Source organism: Erinaceus europaeus, chromosome 18 (genome assembly GCF_950295315.1).
Source record: "Erinaceus europaeus chromosome 18, mEriEur2.1, whole genome shotgun sequence".
Lineage (NCBI taxonomy): Eukaryota > Metazoa > Chordata > Mammalia > Eulipotyphla > Erinaceidae > Erinaceus > Erinaceus europaeus.
The window spans coordinates 43,457,119-43,477,280 of NC_080179.1; the positions used below are offsets into that span (position 1 = coordinate 43,457,119).

The following is a 20,162-nucleotide window of genomic DNA, read 5'->3' on the forward strand; positions in this document are numbered from 1 at the left end:
TGATAGTCTGTTTGCATACTTATGCTATCTCCCCCGCCCCCTGAGAGAATTCTGAATTAAGTAGTGGTGTAAGCTTTTTAGCATCCTCATACCTGTTTTTGGGATGCCTGCCTATCACAGATAGTAGACAGATTCAGTAGACTCTTGCACCCCATGATATTGGTGGATGCTCGCTCAGGAATGGAAGAAAGCTCTTTCCCACACATAACATCACAAGCAACCAGGCCAAAAGTATAACTTGGCCCTGACTTGCAATTGCATAGGCAAATTTTAAGTCAAAGGGTGTGGTTCTGACATAATAAAGTGGTAACTGTACGCACGCATGTCCTGGCAACTCATGTAGTGATGGCATTTGTGAGCTTGTCAAGCCTTTGAAGATCTTTGTTACTTATAAAAGGGAAGGTGATGGGAACATCATAAGAAATTCATTCTAAGGCAGCTTTCCAGATCTTTAGTAACCACTGGATTTGAAAGTGAGTGGTGCTTTACTGATATGTGGTCCTGTGATTTTTTTTTTTAAAGGTTAATTTTTAAGTTTTATTTATTGAGAGGGGGAGGGAGGTTGGGAGGGAGGACACAGAGCATCACTCTGGCACAGGTGCTGCTGGGAATCAAACTCAGGACTCATGTTTGAGAGTCCAACACTCTGTCCTCTGCACCACCTTCTGGGTCCTAACAAATAGATTTTAAATTCAGTATAATGTTTGATTAATCAGTGTGTGTGTGGAACAATTTTTAGAAGGACTCTGTTACATTATCTGGGCTACGAGAGAAAAATAGGCTGCAAGATTATCAGTATCTGCCAGAAAGATAGAGAGAGGGAGAGGCAATATATCAGACTAGTTTGTTGGGACAGGAGATAGCTCAGTTGTGTTAAATACACATAAGACTCTGAGTTCATCCCCTTGTTCCACATTTTAAAAAGTCCTGGGGCTGAACAGTTGCACATCTGGCAGAGCTCACTCATTATAGTGCACAAGGACTTGGGTTCAAGCCCCAAGTCCTCAGCTGCAGTGAAGAAGCTTTATGAGTAGTGAAGCAGTACTGCAGGTCTCTCTCTTTTCTCTCCACCCACCTCCACTGCCTTCTCAATTTCTGCCTATCCAAAAACATAATAAATAAAAAGATTAAAAAATAATAAAACAAGCTAACATTTGTCTGGTTTTTTAAATGAAATGGCATTAGGTTTGATTGGAAGAGTTAACTTGGTATCTCAATTTTAATACTCATTTAAGGATTTATGTGTTTTACTTGGAAATGGACCTAGGGGACCCTGCAATTCCTCTCCTGGGGATCTACCCTAAGGAGTCAAACACACCCATCCAGAAAGATCTCTGTACACCATTTTCATAGCAGCACAGTTTGTAATACCCAAAACCCGGAAGCAATCCAGGTGTCCAACAACAGATGAGTGGCTGAGCAAGCTGTGGTCTATATACACAGTGGAATACTACTTAGCTATTAAGAATAATGAAGCCACCTTTTCATCTCATCTTGGATGGAGCTTTAAAGAATCCTGTGAAGTGAGATTAGCCAGAAAGAGAAGGAAGAATATGGGATGATTTCACTCATAGAAGTTGAGAAATAAGAACAGAAAGGAAAACACTAAGCAGAACTTAGGCTGGGTTTGGTGTATTGTACCAAAGTAAAGGACTCTGGGGTGTTGGGGTTAGGGGGGGGCTTTCACATCTTGTTACTTGATGGAGGAGGACAGAGCCTGAGGGTGATTGTATTTTGCAGAAAACAGAAATTGTACACATGTTCCAATAATTGTATTTACTGTAAACCATTAATACCGCAATAAAATAAAAAGGAGAAATAAGTATTTTTTTAAACATTTGTTTATTTGTTTATTCTCTTTTGTTGCCTTGTTTTATTGTTGCGGTTATTGATGTTGTTGGATAGGACAGAGAGAAATGGTGAGAGGAGAGGAAGACAGGGGGAGAGAAAGATACCTGCAGACCCGCTACACCGCTTGTGAAGCAGCCCCTCCCCTTCCCCCCCTCCCCCCTGCAGATGGGGAGCTGGGGGCTCGAGTGGGTATCCTTACGCCGGTCCTTGCACCACCTGCGCTTAACCCACTGTGCTACTACCCAACTCCTGAGAAACATGTATTTTAATATGTGTGCTTTATGTAATGCAGCCCGTCTAATGCAGCGTTTAAGAGCAAGAGCTTTATATTCTTTTTTTTAAAAAATATTTTATTTATTAATGAGAAAGAACCAGACATCACTTTGGTATAAGTGCTGCCACGGATTGAACTGAGGACCTCATGCTTGAGAATCCAGTGCTTTATCCACTATGTCATCTCCTGGACTATGAGCTTTGTATTCTTATTCTGTTGCTGACACCTTCGTCCTAACTGACCTTGTTCTCTGAAATAAGTTGTATCTTAATTTATTCACCTGTAAATTGGGGATGATAGCCCCTTAGAGGGCTGTCAGGAGGACAAGAGCTCAATTATTGGGTTTTGTTAATACTGTTAATGATGTTACTGTGTATTTTGAGGGTTTTTATCACTGATTTTTTTGGAGCTTGAGACTCAAGCTCACATTAGTGTTTTAGTATAACTGACAAAAGAAATGGTTAATAGTTTGTATATATAAAGACATACATATATATCTTTTTATACAGGTTGAATGTAATTTTTACCAAATTTGATGAAGTCCAAAAATCTGGGAACATGATACAGTCTGCAAATGGTGAGTAGAAAAAGTACTGCTCTGTTTTTTCTTTTCAATCTCAAGTTCATCTGAGATCAGACGAGATCGGGCGTGTTCAGGATGGTATGGCCGGAGACCAGGTTTATGTTCTTAATGCTCAGGCTACTGCGGAGTTGCTTGGTTTGAGATCATGGTAAAGTGTCTGGATCTGCTTTGCCATGATTCAGCCTTGGCCTCCCTACATTGGAAGAAACTTCAGTGTTGTCGTGTCTGTCTCTCTCTTCACCCTCAACACTTCCCCCTCCTTCTTTTTCTTTTCATTTATCTGAAAAATAAAGCCCAAAGCAGTGAAGCCCTGCTGATGACAAAAAAAAAAAAGTCTAAATTTTCAGCTTTAAACTGCCATCGATTTGTTTTCCTGGACTAGACACTGTGGAGTTGATAATTCCCTTTCTTTCATGACCTGCAGCAGCTCCATTAACTGACGTGTTGACTGTACTGTAGAACTTACACCCAGAAAGAACCCTGAGGATCCCTCCTCAGTGGCATCCGTCCAGTGTAAGCTGTTGAGGTGTTTCGCCTGTGCTTTGTGAGAGCCTGAAAACTATCCTTGTTTTTACTCTGTCCTGTATACTATTCCACTTTTAACATAGCAACCAGGGTAGAATTATAGAGAAAGCAGCACAGTGATGTTCATTTTTCAATTCAGCACCCTCCAGGAGTCTGTTATGATTCAGAGACTATACTCAGTGGCTCACCAAGCACTGTATGAATGGATGCTAACCACCTCTTTATGCCATCTCGAATGGTTCTTTGCAGAGTTCTCTTAGCTCCAGTTCCAATGAGTCTCTTGCTAAACTGGGACATGCCCAGCTCCTGCTTGAGGCTTTGTGAGCTTAGGATTCCTTCTGTTGGAACATTTGGCCCTTCATCCTCCATGAGTTTCCTTCTTCTTCTTTTTTTTAACTTTATTTTTACATATTTCTCCTTTTGTTGCCCTTGCTGTTTATTGTCATTGTTATTATTGTTGTTGTTACTGCTGTTGTTGTTGGATAGGGCAGAGAGAAATGGAGAGAGGAGAGGAAGACAGAGAGGGGAAGAGAAAGATAAGACACCTGCTGACCTGCTTCACCACCTGTGAAGTGAACTTCCTGCAGGTGGGGATCCGGGGGCTTGAACCAGGATCCTTACACTTGCGCTTTGCCAAGCTTACACCACTGCACCACCGCCCAGCTTAGTGCGGTATCACTACAAAGTATTTTCTGTTTGTTTATGAGGGCAAGGACTTTGTTTTCTTTCTTTGTCTTTAGTGCCTGAAAAAGTCCCTGGCATGTGGTAGGAATGCAGTAAATATTGTTAAACAAGTGGACAAAATAATGACTGAGATTTGAACTGTGACTTGCTACCTGTATTGTTGTTGATTTGTTGTTGCTTGTTTGTTTACTCCCCCTCTCCCTTCATCTCTCTCTTCCCCTCCCTTTTTCCTTGCTCTCCTTCTCCTTTCCATCCTTTCTTTCTTTCTTCCTTTCTCCTTTCGTCCTCTCTTTCTCTTGTCTCCCTTTCATCCTCCCTCTCTCCCTCCCTTCTTCCTGCTTCTGGCAAGAATGCATATGAAGCACTCACTCGACTTCTGAGCCACTTGTGGATACTACCAGCAAAATATTAGGATTTCAGCTTTTTCACATGCATGTCAACAAAAAGTAAAAGCCATTTCCGAGAGTCGGGCAGTAGCGCAGTGTGTTAAGGGCACATGGCGCCAAGTGCAAGGACTGGCGTAAGGATCCCAGTTCAAGCCCCTGGCTCTCCACCTGCAGGGGAGTCGCTTCACAGGTGGTGAAGCAGGTCTTCAGGTGTCTTTCTCTCCCCCTCTGTCTTCCCCTCCTCTCTCCATTTCTCTGTCCTATCTAACAAAGACATCAGTAACAACAACAATAAAAAAACGAGGGCAACAGGGAGTCGGGCTATAGCGCAGCGGGTTAAGCACAGGTGGCGCAAAGCACAAGGACCGGCATAAGGATCCCAGTTCGAACCCCGGCTCCCTACCTGCAGGGGAGTCGCTTCACAGGCGGTGAAGCAGGTCTGCAGGTGTCTATCTTTCTCTCCTCCTCTCTGTCTTCCCCTCCTCTATCCATTTCTCTCTGTCCTATCCAACAACAACAACAATAATAACTACAACAATAAAACAACAAGGGCAACAAAAGGGAATAAATAAATAAAATAAATATAAAAAAATTTTTAAAAAAACGAGGGCAACAAAAGGGAAAATAATAGAATAAATATTAAAAAATTTAAAAAGCCATTTTCACTTGTTTGATATTATTATTACTGTTAGTAGTATTGGTATCTGTAATCATCTGGTTGACTTGTTCTGATAGGAAGAGAGACAGAGGGAGAGAGGGATAAACATCACAGTGCAGAAGTTTTCCTCAGGGTGCTGAGGCCGGACTTGACCTTGGATTGTGTGCACAACATAGCAGGACACCCCTCACCCCTATACCTCATCTGAAACATTACAGTTGTCCTCATGGCTATGAAGTTGTTTCTCATTGTGGTGTTACTTTGAATTTTTTAAAGTATTTTTATTTAGTTTATTTTAGTGAGAAAGAGTAGATATAAAGGTAAAGATACTGAGAGAGAAAGAGACCAGGACACTGCTTAGTTCCAGCTTATGGTGTTGGGGATTGAACTTGGGATTTCAGAACCTCAGGCTTAAAAGGCTTTTGCATAACCATTATGCTATCTCCCCAGCCCAGTTTGCATTTTCTTTTTTTTTTTTTAAAGATTTATTTTTTTAAATATTTTATTTTATTTATTTATTCCCTTTTGTTGCCCTTGTTGTTTTATTGTTGTAGTTATTATTGATGTCGTTGTTGGATAGGACAGAGAGAAATGGAGAGAGGAGGGGGAGAGAAAGACAGACACCTGCAGACCTGCTTCACCGCCTGTGAAGGGACTTGCCTGCAGGTGGGGAGCCGGGGGCTCGAACTGGGATCCTGACGCCGGTCCTTGAGCTTAGCGCCACCTGCGCTTAACCCGTTGTGCTACAGCCAGACTCCCCTTTTTTGTTGTTTTTTTTAAAAAATATTTTTTATTTATTATTTATTCCCTTTTGTTGCCCTCGTTTTTTTATTGTTGTAGTTATGATTGATGTCGTTGTTGTTGGATAGGACAGAGAGAAATTGAGAGAGGAGGGGAAGACAAAGAGGAGGAGAGAAAGATAGACACCTGCATACCTGCTTCACCGCTTGTGAAGCGATTCCCCTGCAGGTGGGGAGCCGGGGGCTCGAACCGGGATCCTTATGCCGGTCCTTGTGCTTTGCGCCACCTGCGCCCAACCCACTGCGCTACCGTGGACTCCCTTGCATTTTCTTAATGCCTAATAAATAGATCTTTTATGTCCTTTTTGGTCCTGTTTACATCATCTTCAGAAACGTATTATTCTTTTGTCTTTTTAGCTTGTTTTTTGTTGTGAGCTTTAACAGTTTTTTATATTTTCTAGACATAACATTCTGTTTATTTGTTTTGATAGGACAGAAACACACTGATAAAGAGGATGATATTGGGAGTGACACCTACAGCACTGCTTCACCTCTTGTGAAGCTTCCTGCAGGAGCTTGAACTTGGGTCTTTGTGCATGGAACCAGTTCCTCCACTGCCTGTCCCTTAAGATTATAAGATACACGATTTGAGGGACCAGGCAGCAGCACCTGCTTAAGCGCACACATCACAGTGTACAAGGACCCGACTTCAAGCCTTGGGTCCCCACTTGAAGGGGGAAAGCTTTATGAGTGGTGAAGCAGGGCTGCAGGTGTCTCACTGTCCCTGTCTGTCTGTCTGTCTATTATCTACCTACCTACCTACCTATCTCCCCCTTTCCTCCCAATTTCTGCTTGTCTATCCAATAAATAAATAAAGATAATAATTTTTAAAAAGAAGAAAAAGAAGTTACATGATTTGTTGCTTTTCCTGCCCCTACCCCCACCTGTTTTGTGGATTTTGTCTTACTTGGTGTTTAAAAGTTTGATATTTTGATGAAATCTGACTTATTTTTATTTTGTTACTTATGACAGTGCTCTTTTTGAGTAAGAAATAAAAGCCCTGCACTTGAGTAAAGTTGATGTGAACTGTTCATGTAGTAGGGATACTTTTAGAGTAGAAGTAGGTTACCTTTCTTATTATGTCCCTTATAGAAGACCCTTGGGGGACCCGGCGGTAGTGCAGTGGGTTAAGCACACATGGCATCAAGCACAGGGACTGGCGTAAGGATCCTGGTTTGAGCCCCCCGATTCCCCACCTGCAGGGGGGTCACTTCACAAGTGGTGAAGCAGGTCTGCAGGTGTCTGTCTTTTTCTCCCACTCTCTGTCTTCCCCTCCTCTCTCCATTTCTCTCTGTCCTATCTGACAGCAATAACAACAACAATAATAACAACAATGATAAACAACAAGGGCAACAAAAGAGGAAAATAAAAAGATTTTTAAAAAACTTAATAAAAGAAGACCCATGGATTTAATTTCTTGAAGTCTATGAACTGTGACTAAAATAGCAGTGTAAAAGCAGCTGAGCAGTATTTGGAAATCAGCATCCCACCTGTAACAGAACTCTTTATCTTTGTATGTTTTTTTGTTGTTGTTGTTGCTAGGTTACCCAAAGGCCTTTTTGCTTTCATAGGCGAGAATCTGGAGTTTAAAATATGTTGTTTTATAGATTTTTCCCCCACTTCATCTCCATATAATTAGCAAACCTCTTGAAGCACAAATTACAGTTTTTCCTTTCACGGGTTTCAGAAAATGAATTATTTTCTATGTAAGATTTAAAAAAAATATCATGCAGCTGTGGAGAACTGGGTATTTAGCATGAAAGCTAGTAATTATATACTAGACAGTGTCCTTTATCTGCAGCCATTTAGTGATCTTTAATTGGATCTGATTGAATTGGGGCCCAAGGACATTAATTTGGTTAAAGTCACACATGCGTTTTGAACTTCTAAAGCAAAACTGACATGTTTAGGAAGAAAAATGAAGGTCTCATGCTGGCTGGGCTCTTGAAAACTCCACAATAATCAGTTGACAAAGGGAAAAATAAAATATCTATTTACTGACATATAATCCTGAATAATTGGCCCTTCTACACAAGTATACCTAGACTATCATATTACTGCTAGAAACATCTCGCCCCTCCTTCACTAAAATAATTATGACTGAAATGTTCACTATCAGTTCTTAGTTGAAAGGAGAACTACCTGAACAAGTGTGAAAACTGTTGTCTGAATAACTGCCCTATGTAGAAAGGATAATGCCTTTTCTTAACAAGTGGATCAGCCGCCTTTTCTTTTTTCTTTTTTTTTTAAATAATTTATTTCTTTATTGGGAAATTAATGCTTTACATTCAACAGTAAATACAATAGTTTGTACATGCATAACATTCCCCAGATTCCCATTTAACAATACAACCCCCACTATTTCATACATCATTTTTCATGGACCTGTATTCTCCCCACCCACCCACCTACCCCAGAGTCTTTTACTTTGGTGTAATACTCCAATTCCATTTCAGGTTCGACTTGTGTTTTCTTTTCTAATCTTGTTTTTCAACTTCGGACTGAGAGTGAGATCATCCCATATTCATCCTTCTGTTTCTGACTTATTTCACTCAACATGATTTTTTCAAGGTCCATCCAAGATCGGCTGAAAACGGTGAAGTCACCATTTTTTACAGCTGAGTAGTATTCCATTGTGTATATAGACCACAACTTGCTCGGCCACTCATCAGCCGCCTTTTCTTTATGGAGAAGGCATTCTCATCTTGCTGAGTCTTAAAATCCTGCTTGTAAATGTGCGAATCAGGTGACTGGAATGGCTCCCCACCCCCTCCGCATGTGCTTAGTAGAGTGGGTGTTTCAGTTTGGGATTCTGGTTCAGTATCAGAGGGAAGTGTTGCCATAGCCACAGAATCAGGCCGGTATGTCTGTTACTAGGCTGGCAAGTTGCAGTGCAAAGAAGAGAGCCTCAGATATCAGGAGGGACTGTTTCTGGTAGTAGCCTAAGCTGTAGCTGATAACTGGAAGCAAGACTGCTCATTAATATGAGTCTTATTTAAGGTTAGGATTATTTTCTATTCAGGTTGGAAAAAATAATAGGATAGTTGACTAAAGTGCTTGCTTTCACACTGGTTTCAAAGGAGGTCATATGTGAGTAGAGTCATGGACCCTGCTCGCCTCTCAGGCCCAACTCCTTTAAAAGAGAAAACCACTGCTCTGCTTACTGGAGGCTTTTGTTTCAGAGTAGGGCTGAACTTGTCATTGGTGCTGGATCTCTGAAGAAGTCGTGTGGGCGGAGAGTTTGCTGACGCTTGGGTTACTGTGGGTGGGTGTAGCTTTCAGAGCTGTGTTTTTATTTGCACTAAGATCAGTGACAGTCATGACTACTGGGAAAGGTAGGCTGTTCTCTTTTGAAAACAGTTTTTGGAATTACTGTCCTTAGCCAGAAGATGCATAAAAGATTTGGGTAGTTTTATTGAGTTAACTTTAAATCTTGTGTGAAATTTAGAAAGATACTTGGCATGATTCTTTATATTTACGTAGGAAAATTTATGAAAACTACAGATGTTTATCCCTGATGTGAACTATTGAGGGCTATGGAGGAGGAAATAGGTAGAATAAGTCTTAGCTGTGTTTTCATCAGCCGCTGTTTGTTCGTTGCTTTCATTTTCTGATGTGTTCATAGTATGTGAGATAGGAAAATATTATGCATTTACAAGACATTTGTTAATAAGTATAAGCTAGCTTGAATCTACTGGTTGCACATTCCCAAGGTGTGCAGACAGTGGCTAGAAGCACCTGTACATCGTAGCAGTGTAGGGAGCCCGATTCTGTCTTTCCAGGGAGGTATTGCGGGGTTTGGACATCATTGGAACCATTTTGAGTTGGTTGCATGTGAACAGGCTTTGTGTCTGAAAGGCCCGAGTGTAGCTGGTGTGGTATGAACAGCCCAGGTTGCTGTCTTGCTTTCTCATGGGATGGTATTCCTGGCAGACTTTCATGGGCTTTTTTTTTTTTTTTTTTTTTTGCCCTGTAGGATATTTCCAAACCCTTCAACTGCAGCAGGTATTGTGTAATAAAGTGCGCAGGAACAAGTGTTCATTTGTCCCCTGCAGTGGGAAGACCGGCACCCATCCAGCTCATTTACTCTGCTTGTCTCTTAGTGGGTGGTTCAAATGTGCGTGTCTGTCTTCTTAAGCTAAATTTGGTGAAGTGCTCAAAGTGGTCATAGTTCCAGTTTTGCTTGCTGTATTTTAAAACTGCAGTGTTAGAGCAAAGGTGTTAGCACTCTCGTTTATTTCATCGGCCTGCATAGTATTCATTATTTAGCTTTTAGTAGCTCTTTGAAATCAACACCAGAACAAGAGAGTTAAATAATTCATTCTTTTAGTTACCATTTTTAGAGCTCTTCATTTGAGGATTTGAAAGTGTGCTTCTCAAAAAAAAAAAAAAGTGTGCTTTTCATTAGTTGCTAATTATAATTTGTCTTTACTTTTTTTGTTTGTTTGTTTGTTTGTTTTTTGGCCTCCTGGGATATTGCTGGGGCTCGGTGCCTGCACTATGAATCTACTGCTCCTGGAGGCCACCCCCCTTTTTTGTTGTTGTTGCCCTTGTTGTTGTTACTGCTGTTGTTGCTATTGTTGGATAGGACAGAGAGAAATTGAGAGAGGAGGGGAAGACTGAGGGGAAGAGAAAGATAGACACCTGCAGACCTGCTTCAGTGCTTGTGAAGCGACCCCCCTGCAGGTGGGGAGCCAGTATCCTTAAGTTGGTCCTTGCACTTCGTGCCATGTGCACTTAACCTATTGTGCTACTGCCTGGCCCCCTACTTGTTGTGTTTTGAGGTTCTTTTATTGCTGGGGCTCAGTGCCTGTACCATGAATCCACTGCTCCTGGAGATCATTCCCCCCCCCCCTTTTGTTGCCCTTGTTGTTGTAGCCTTGTTGTGGTTATTATTGTTGTTGTTGGTGTCATTCGTTGTTGGATAGGACATATTGTTGTTGTTGGATAGAGAAATGGAGAGAGGAGGGGAAGACAGGGGAGGGGGAGAGAAAGATAGACACCTGCAGACCTGTTTCACCACCTGTGAAGCAACTCCCCTGCAGGTGGGGAGCTGGGGGCTCGAACTGGGATCCCTACGCGGGTCCTTGCGCCCTGCACCATGTGCGCTCAACTTGCTGGGCTACCGCCTGACCCCCTCAAATTGTTTTTTAAGACACGGGAAAAGAGTCATGAAAGTTGTGTGTTTTTTGTTAAAGGCCACAGAGAAAGCCTTCTTTTCTAGATTTGAATTAAAAAAAAAAAGACTAGTTTTGCTTGGTGCAGAGTGACAAACTTTCATTTTTCCCAAATATAATAAGAAATGCAAAGCAAAACAAAAGCAAATATGACTGCTCATAATTTTATCAAATAAGGGACATTAAAATAAGAAAGATGTGATTTAGAATAGAGGATCCTTTTTAAAAACATGAATGTGGGTTTCACAAGTGTTCCTCATGGTTTTCAGTTTGGAGTCAACAAGAACAAGCCCCCCCCCCCCCCCGCCCCCCAGTGCCACCCGTTCTTTTGATTGGGGTGGGGATGCAGAGGACAGTCCAGGTGACTGGGCTGGCTTGAGTGTCAAGGAGTGACCTTGGCCTAGGATGCATAAATGTGTGAACTCTGGAATGTTTTTGCTTAGATAGGAAAAGCTCTCCAGACTCAGATCTTTCACATCTGCAAAACTGCCACCCAGATCTTGGTTCCTAGCACCTCCAGGGCTCCTTAGGGAAATGACTGACTCAAAGGAGTGAGAAAGTAAAACAATAAGCCCAGGGTCTGTTGTCACAGCAGAAAGCAGTGGAGTTCTCAGACCAAACAATGATGGAGATATGGCGGTGGAGACCAGGGGCCTGCTGAAAGATTCCCAGTAACCCAGACTTGTGGTGCATGTGACCCCGCTTTGAGAAAGTCAGTCAGGGGTGGTGAGGGCCTGGCCATGAAAACAAGCAGGCATCTGCTGAGCCTGGGAGGTGGGGCAGTAGAACTCATGGCTTGGCAGTAACGAGGTTTTGAGTTCAAACTCTGAGCATGAGCAGCCCAGGAGGTGGCAGTCTGGATAAATCGCTGGACACTCGAGGATGAGGTCCTGAGTTTGATTCCTGGCACCACATGTGCCAAACTGTTTCTCTGGTTTCCTCTGAGAGAGAGAGGAGGGGGATTAATGATCTTCATTCAATAAATGAGAAGTGGGCTCAGAGGAGCTCAGTAACTTGCCCAACGAAATCTTACCAGCGTTTTTGAGGTCTGGGGAGCTATCTGGCATGAATGTGGAAGTTTGAGCTCTATCGTCTCATTTGCCCACTGAGGCCCACTGCACACTGACTGAGCCACCCACTGTCTGTGTCCACACTGTCAGAACTTACTCAGCTTGGAGGAATCTAGTCCTGAGGTCAAGGTCTAGTAAGACCTATGTCAGCACTGTCAGAACCACTCATCTTGGAGGAGTCTAGTCCTGAGGTCAGGGTTTTCCCACTGGACTGCCCTCCCTGGTGTGTATCTGCACAGACTTTTACTTCTTGGTTGCCCCAAAATAGGAGCCAGGTCAACTGTAGGCCACAAGCATGTGGTCCTTTGGACTGCTTTTTTTTTTTTTTTTATTGGGGAATTAATGTTTTACATTCAACAGTAAGTACAATAGTTTGTACATGCATAACATTCCCCAGATTCCCATATAACAATACAACCCCCACTAGGTCCTCTGAATCCTTCTTGGACCTGTATTCTCCTGGACTGCTTTTGAAAGTACGTGTCCTGGGGAGTCGGGTGGTAGCGCAGCGGGTTAAGGGCACATGGCGCGAAACGCACGGACCGGGTTAAGGATCCCGGAAGGATCCCGGTTCGAGCCCCCGGCTTCCCACCTGCAGGGTAGTCTCTTCACAAGTGGTGAAGCAGGTCTGAAGGTGTCTACCTTTCTCTCCCCCTCTCTGTCTTTCCCCTCCTCTCTCCATTTCTCTCTGTCCTATCCAGCAATGACAACAACAAGAATAACTACAATAATAAAACAACAAGGGCAACAAAAGGGAATAAATAAACATTAAAAAAAAAAAGAAAGAAAGAAAGTACGTGTCCTATGAGGGAGTGGGGCACATCCCCAGTCGTGGTGCAGAGGCATACTGTAAGTGAAGTAGTACCATGCACAAGGACCCAGGTTTGAACCTCGGCTCCGCACCTGTAGTATGGACACTTGAACAGTGGTGAAGCAGGTCTGCAGGTGTCTCTGTTTCTCTCTTCTTTGTTATTTCCTCTGCGCCTTTCAGTTTCTGTCTGTCCTATGAAACAGAATAGAAAAAAAAAAAAGCCACTGGGAGCCTTGGATTCACAGTGCAGTTACTGAGCCCCAGCGATAACCTTGTAGGCAAAAAAGAAAAAAAGTATGAGTCCTGCCTATTCTGCTGCTTAACCAAAAAATCCTTTTTAAAGTTTATTTTTTAATTAATGATTTAACATTAATTTACAAAGTTATGAGATAACAGAGGTGTAATTCTACACCGTTCCCACCACCAGAGCTCTGTGTCCCCATTACCTCTATTGAAAACTGCAGTAGTTCTCCCAAGGTCACAGATAGCTGTTGACTATTATATATTTTTTCTTGTTATTTATTTAATATTTTAACCAGAGTACTTTGCTCAGCTCTGGCTTATGGTGGTACGGGGGACTGAACCTGGGACTTTGGAACCTCAGGGACGAGAGTCTCTTTGCATAACCTTTATGCTATCTGCCCCAGCCCATTTTTTTCCTATGGTCCTGCCTTTTCTTTCTTTCTAAGGCACACCTACACCTATTACTACTTCTGAGTGTCCTTTCTTTTTTCCTTTTCTCTCTTTGGCTCCTGTTAGAATTAGAGTTCATCTTCCCCTAACATTCCACCCCTGTGGGGGTATGGAACAAAATTCTTTATGGGGTGCAGAAGGTCTGGCTTCTGTAATTGTTTCTTCACTGGACATGGACATTGGCAGATTGGTCCATACTCCCAGCCTGTTTCTATCTCTCACTAGTGGGGTAGGACTCTGGAGAGGGGAGGTTCCTGGATACACTGGTGAGGTCGTCTGCCCAGGGAACTCAGGATGACACCATTGTAGCCTCTGCAACTTGGTGGCTTAAAGGCAGTAAGATATAAAGCAGAACAAAATGTTTAGTAAACAGGAACCAAAAAGTAGGACTAGAGCAGATGAAAATAGGGGTGTTTGGGTGGAAGGAAGCTAGGAAGTCTCTAAGTTTAAAGCATTTTGTTCCATTGTTAATCTAGAAAATAATTACACTGTTTTTCCTGTATCAATGAATTTCCAATTCATATAGAAAATGCGTATTTTTTAATTTTTAATGCATAGATCTTCCTTCCACCCTCCCTCTCTTCATTTTTCTTTTTTTGCCACCAGGATTATTATTATTTTAATTTATTTTTTATTTAAGAAAGGATAAATTAACAAAACCATAGGGTAGGAGGGGTACAACTCCACACAATTCCCATCACCCAATCTTCATATATCCCACCCCCTCCCCTGATAGCTTTCCCATTCTCTATCCCTCTGGGAGCATGGACCCAGGGTCATTGTGGATTGCAGAAGGTGGAAGGTCTGGCTTCTGTAATTGCTTCCCTGCTGAACATGGACGTTGACTGGTCTGTCCATACTCCCAGTCTGCCTCTCTCTTTCCCTAGTAGGGTGGGTCTCTGGGGAAGTGGAGCTCCAGGACACATTGGTGGGGTCTTCAGTCCAGGGAAGCCTGGCCGGCATCCTGATGGCGTCTGGAACCTGCCATCAGGATTATTGCTGGGGCTCATTGCCTACACAACTCCACCAATCTCAAGAGACCATTTTTCTTTTACTTTCCTTTAAGCAGAGGACAAGAGATAGAGAGAGAGAGAGAGAGAGAGAGAGAGACAGGGAGAGGGAGAGAGAGAGAGAGAGAGAGAGAGAGAGAGAGAGAGAGACAGGGAGAGGGAGAGAGAGAGAGAGAGGAGTGGCGGGAGACACGGGTGGGGAGGCAACACAGCACCCTCCCACCACGCATGAAGCTTCCCCTGCAGGTGCCCCCTGTGGTGACTGGGGGCTTGAACCCAGGTCATATGGCAGCATGTGCACTGTACTGGTGAGCTACCCGCCCCCCCTCCCCCATATACAAATCTTTACTCTTGGGCAGGGGATAGATAGCATAATGGTTATGCAAACAGACTGTCATCCCTGAGGCTCTGAAGTCCCCGGTTCAATTCCCCGCACCACCATAAGCCAGAGCTGACCAGTGCAGAGGAGTCGCTTCACAAGCGATGAAGCAGGTGTGTAGGTGTCTATCTTTCTCTCCCCCCTCTGTCCTCCCCATCTCTCTCCATTTCTCTCTGTCCTATCTAACAACAATGACATCGATACCAACAATAACAATAACCACAAAAATGATAAAAACAACAAAGGTAACAAAAGAGGAGGAAAAATAGCGTCCAGGAGCAAAAGGGAAAAAATGAGCCTCCAGGAACAGAGGACTCACAGGTACTGAACCCCAGCAATAACCCTGGAGGCAAAAAAAAAAAAAAAAGGATGGAAGGCAGACAGGTTTGTTTTAGGGGTAAGGGTAATGAGTAAAAATGACAGAGTTGCACTGGGTAGACTTTAGTTAAAGACAAAACAACTGTGCAACACCTGGCTCCCCTGTGCCCCACCCTGGAAGTGCTTCCATTTAGAAATCCATGCGAGATGTGCACCTTCATGGTGTAGTAGTACCCAATCGTGTGTTACGGTAAGTTGACGTACACAGTTTCCTGGTCACTTTTGCTCTGTCCTGTGGGACTTCAACCCCCTGAGTGGCTTAAGAGATCTCTCTGTGTGCCTTCCTCTGGTGGCACCCTGTCCTGAGCTCCCCAGCCACCTCAGCCTCTCTAAACTCTGCTTGTTGCTTTCTCAACCTAGCTGGGCTGCCAGGGCTAATGTGGGTTCCCCTTCCTTTCTGTGGTAGCCTGGAAAGGGCCTGCAGGCAGAATTGGGGTGATTGCAGTCTCACCTAGATTCTTTCCCTTTCTCTCAGGGATTACAGTGCTGCACTGCCTGTTTTGTCCCATCTGAAAGGACTCGTTTTACACATTCTGTTTGCTCTTTAGAAAGCTGTTTACTATAAGAGGTCAAGCTGCTAGTCTATCCCTGCAGGTAGCAGTAATCCCAGAAAGTCTAGAGAAACGGGTCCATTGAAAATAATTCAGATTACAGTTCTAAATAGCAGGCTTGCCTTTTTTTCTTTTTTTGCCTGCCTGCACTATGAATCCACTGCTTCTGGAGGCCATTTTTTCCCCTTTTGTTGCCCTTGTTGTTTTTTATCGTTGTTGTTGTTATTGATGTTATTACTATCGTTGGATAGGACAGAGAGGAATAGAGAGAGGAGGGGAAGACAGGGGGAGAGAAAGATAGACACCTGCAGACCTGCTTCACCATCTGTGAAGCGACCCCCTGCAGTTGGGGAGTCAAGGGCTTGAACTGGGATCCTTATGTCGGCCCTAGAGTTTGGTGCCATGTGTGCTAAACCCGCTGTACTACCACCCAGCCCCCAGGAAGACTAAACACAATTCACATGAACTTTTTTCCAATCTATTTGTAAAATTTGTGATTAATAGTGGTCTACTAGATTCTAGAGTAGAGTTCAGCACCACCAGAGTTCTGTGCCCCCACCCTCCTAGATGCTAATTAGCATAGTTCTGTCAAAATGCATGAATTTTTTAATGAACCATGATAATGTGTCCATCCCCTCACCATTCATTATTTACCTTTTCCACAGGCTTAAACTATTACTGTTCTGAGCAGAATAGCAGTTAGTTATTTCAACATGGTAGAGTAATGATGCGATTCTGATGTGTATGGAACCCCACTGATCATCAGTCCTATTGCTCACGCCGGCAGTGCTCCCTGAGTGAGCTGTCCTTTGGGTTGTTTTTGTCTGTTGCATTTGAATAGCATTATACTCTTAGAATCACTTTTGGAATCCACATGGGAATTCTTTGCCTCTAGACTACTAGACATCAAAATCAATAAGAAATTGTTGTGTAGGTTCAAAGAACCATCTGGCAAAGCTTTTTCTTTTCTTTTCTGAGCTGAGGCCTTGTGCATGTGTGATTGCACCCCTCTGGGTCACTTACTTTTTTGTTCAGACACGGAGAGAGACCACATCAACGGAACTTCCTCCAGTGCCATAATATCTGCCACTGTAAGGCATGTACCCACCATTCTCCTGTTCTTCTGGTCCGAGATGCCATAAACTTGATAGGTGACCTGGAAAATTTAAAGGCATGGTGAAAGGTGCTAATTTGCAAAAGAATTTGCTTTGGTAAGGGTGTATTCTCTTCCCTTAATGTTGAATAAAATAAACCAAGAAATTGGAAGTAGACGGTAGAGTTGTAAACTCTGTTAGGGCTGGGGCCAGGTGGTGGTGCACCTGGTTGAGCACCCATTGCAATGCAGGACCCTGATTCGAGCCTCCAGTCCCCACCTGCAGGAGGGAAGCTTCAAGAGTGGTGAACCAGTGCTGTAGGTATCTCTTTGTCTCTTTCCCTCTCTATATCCACTTTCCATTCTATTCCTGGCTGTCTCTATCAAATAAATAAAAATAATAAATAAATAAAATTAAAAGCATTAGGGCCCTGAGTAGGTTTAAGACACAAGTGTTGATAGTTTGATGAACTCAAAACAGTATAGAAATTGCATGCTTGAAGCTCATGATTCAATATCAGTGCCACCTGTACCAGAGTAATACTCTGGTTTCTATCTTTTTCATGTGAAAAATCTCTTTATCACATATGGAATAAATAAAATAAATCAATTTAAATTTGCAAGTAAGAAGGTATTTATTGCAGTATTTTATCTTTTTTATTTTTTTTTAAATTTCTTTATTAGGCAATTAATGTTTTACATTCAACAGTAAATACAATAGTTTGTACATGCATAACATTTCCCAGTTTTCCATACAACAATACAATCCCCACTAGGTCCTCTGTCATCCTTCTTGTATCTGTATTCTCCCCACCCACCCACACCAGAGTCTTTTACTTTGGTGAAGTATGCCAATTCCAGTTCAGGTTCTACTTGTGTTTTCTCTTCTGATCTTGTTTTTCAACTTCTGCCTGAGAGTGAGATCATCCCATATTCATCCTTCTGTTTCTGACTAATTTCACTTAACATGAATTTTTCAAGGTCTATCCAAGATTGGCTAAAAAGATGAAGTCATCATTTTTTATAGCTGAGTAATATTCATACACACACACACACACACACATATATTACAACTTGCTCAGCCACTCATCTGTTGTTGGACACCTGGGTTGCTTCCAGGTTTTGGCTATTACAAATTGTGCTGCCAAGAACATATGTGTACACAGATCTTTTTGGATGGGTGTGTTGGGTTCCTTAGGATATATCCCCAGGAGAGGAATTGCAGGGTCATAGGGTAGGTCCATTTCTAGCCTTCTGAGAGTTCTCCAGACTGTTCTCCACAGAGGTTGGACTAATTTCCATTCCCACCAGCAGTGTAGGAGGGTTCCTTTGACCCCACACCCTCTCCAGCATTTGCTGCTGTTACCTTTTCTGGTGTATGACATTTTCACAGGAGTGAAGTGGTATTTCATTGTTGTCTTTATTTGCATTTCTCTGACAGTCAGAGACTTGGAGCATTTTTTCATGTGTTTCTCAGCCTTTTGGATCTCTTCTGTGGTGAATATTCTGTCCAAGTCCTCCCCCCATTTTTTGATGGGGTTATTTGTTGTCTTGTTGTTGAGATTTGCAAGTTCTTTATATATTCTGGTTATTAGGCTCTTGTCTGATGTATGGCATGTAAAGATCTTCTCCCATTCTGTGAGGGGTCTCTTGTTGTAGGTAGTGGTTTCTTTTGCTGTGAAGAAGCTTTTTAATTTGATGTAGTCCCATAGGTTTATGCTTGTCTTAGTCTTCTTTGTAATTCATTTCATTGCTGATGTCTTTAAAATTTATGCGGAAGAGAGTTCTGCCAATATTTTCCTCTAAGTATCTGATAGTTTGTGGTCTAACATCCAAGTCCTTGATCCACTTGGAATTTACTTTTGTATTTGGTGAAATATAGTGGTTCAGTTTCATTCTTCTGTATGTTTCAGCCCATTGTTTCCAACACCATTTGTTGAAGAGACTCTGCTTTCCCCATTTAATAGTCTGGGCACTTTGTCAAAGATTAGATGTCCATAGGTGTTCTTTTTTCTTTTTAATTGTCACCAGGGTTATCTCTCGCTGCAGCTTGGTACCGCCACTACAGATCTACTGCTCCTGGTGGCCATTTTTTCTTTCTTCTTTCTATTTTATTTGATCGAATAGAGAGAAATTGAGAGGGAGAGAGAAAGATTGACACCTGAAGCCCTGCTTCACTGCTTGTGGTACTTACTTCCTGCAGGTGGCGAGCTGGGGCTGGAGCCCAGGTCCTAGCAAATGGTAATGTGTTTACTCAGAGGGGTGTGCTACCTCCCAGCCCCTGCAGCATTATTTCTGATGATGAGCTATTGGAACCACCCCAACTGTTAGGTAGTAACAGTGTTTCTTTGATTTATGGCATTTTCCATTTAAAACAGCATGCAACCATTAAAATGGTACTTACGGATATTTCATTACCCGGAAAAATAGGCAAACTTGGAATTCACAGTACTACAAAAAGATATGTAGCATCATGTTAGTGAATGCTTAACAAAAATGTGAAGAGTGGCTAGAATGATGTCAAAGTGTTATAGTAACTACTTCTAGGTGGCTGTTTTATGAGATTATTTTCTTCTTCTTCTTTTTTTTTTTTTTGAGAATATTTTCTTCTTTATGTTTTGTCTGTTTTCCAAAATGGGGCTGGAAGATCATTCTAGATATGTGGAAGCAGACATGATGTTTGCGGCTGCATTCTGGACTTACCTAAGACCTTTCTAGACCGTGGCTGCCACCTCAGATTCCCAAGAGTAGGCAAACCATTGATCTCTAAGGCTAGTCATCTAGATTCAGGTGGCGACATACTTACAATAGTAACCATGATTTCTGCACTTGCTTTTCAGATAAAAATTTTGATGACGAAGATTCTGTAGATAGTAACAGACCTTCCTCTGCCAGTTCTACATCATCCAAGGCTCCACCGAGCTCACGGAGAAACGTGGGGATGGGGACCAGCCGCCGGCTTGGCTCGTCTACTCTTGGATCCAAGTCTTCAGGTAAGAGCAAGACCCTCGTGGTAGTATAGGGCCAGCTCCTCAAGCTTCTAGCACCAGACTGCCTGGTACTTGCCTTTTGTGTCCTTCAGAAGTGAAGCAGTGCTATTTGAATATGTTCATCTTTGCTCTTCTGTAAGGAGTACGTTAGCCGATTGTGTGGAGAAGCTGATAAGATGTTAGTTTGAGCTGCTGCTTTGCCAGATGTTCATTAGGTTGATCTTGTGGGAGAATACAGGCAACACGGGG

General features: G+C 42.6%; 1 protein-coding gene across 11 annotated transcripts in view; it reads left to right on the forward strand.

Moving 5' to 3' along the window:
• The window catches only part of CLASP1 (cytoplasmic linker associated protein 1), a 248,558-nt gene that overhangs the window by 104,890 nt on the left and 123,506 nt on the right, over positions 1-20,162 (forward strand). For all 11 annotated transcript variants that reach the window (XM_060177959.1, XM_060177960.1, XM_060177962.1 and 8 more), the window contains exons 8-9: positions 2,635-2,702; positions 19,764-19,916. In XM_060177959.1, coding sequence (XP_060033942.1) covers positions 2,635-2,702; positions 19,764-19,916 — 221 coding nt within the window. The remainder of the gene's footprint in view (positions 1-2,634; positions 2,703-19,763; positions 19,917-20,162) is intronic.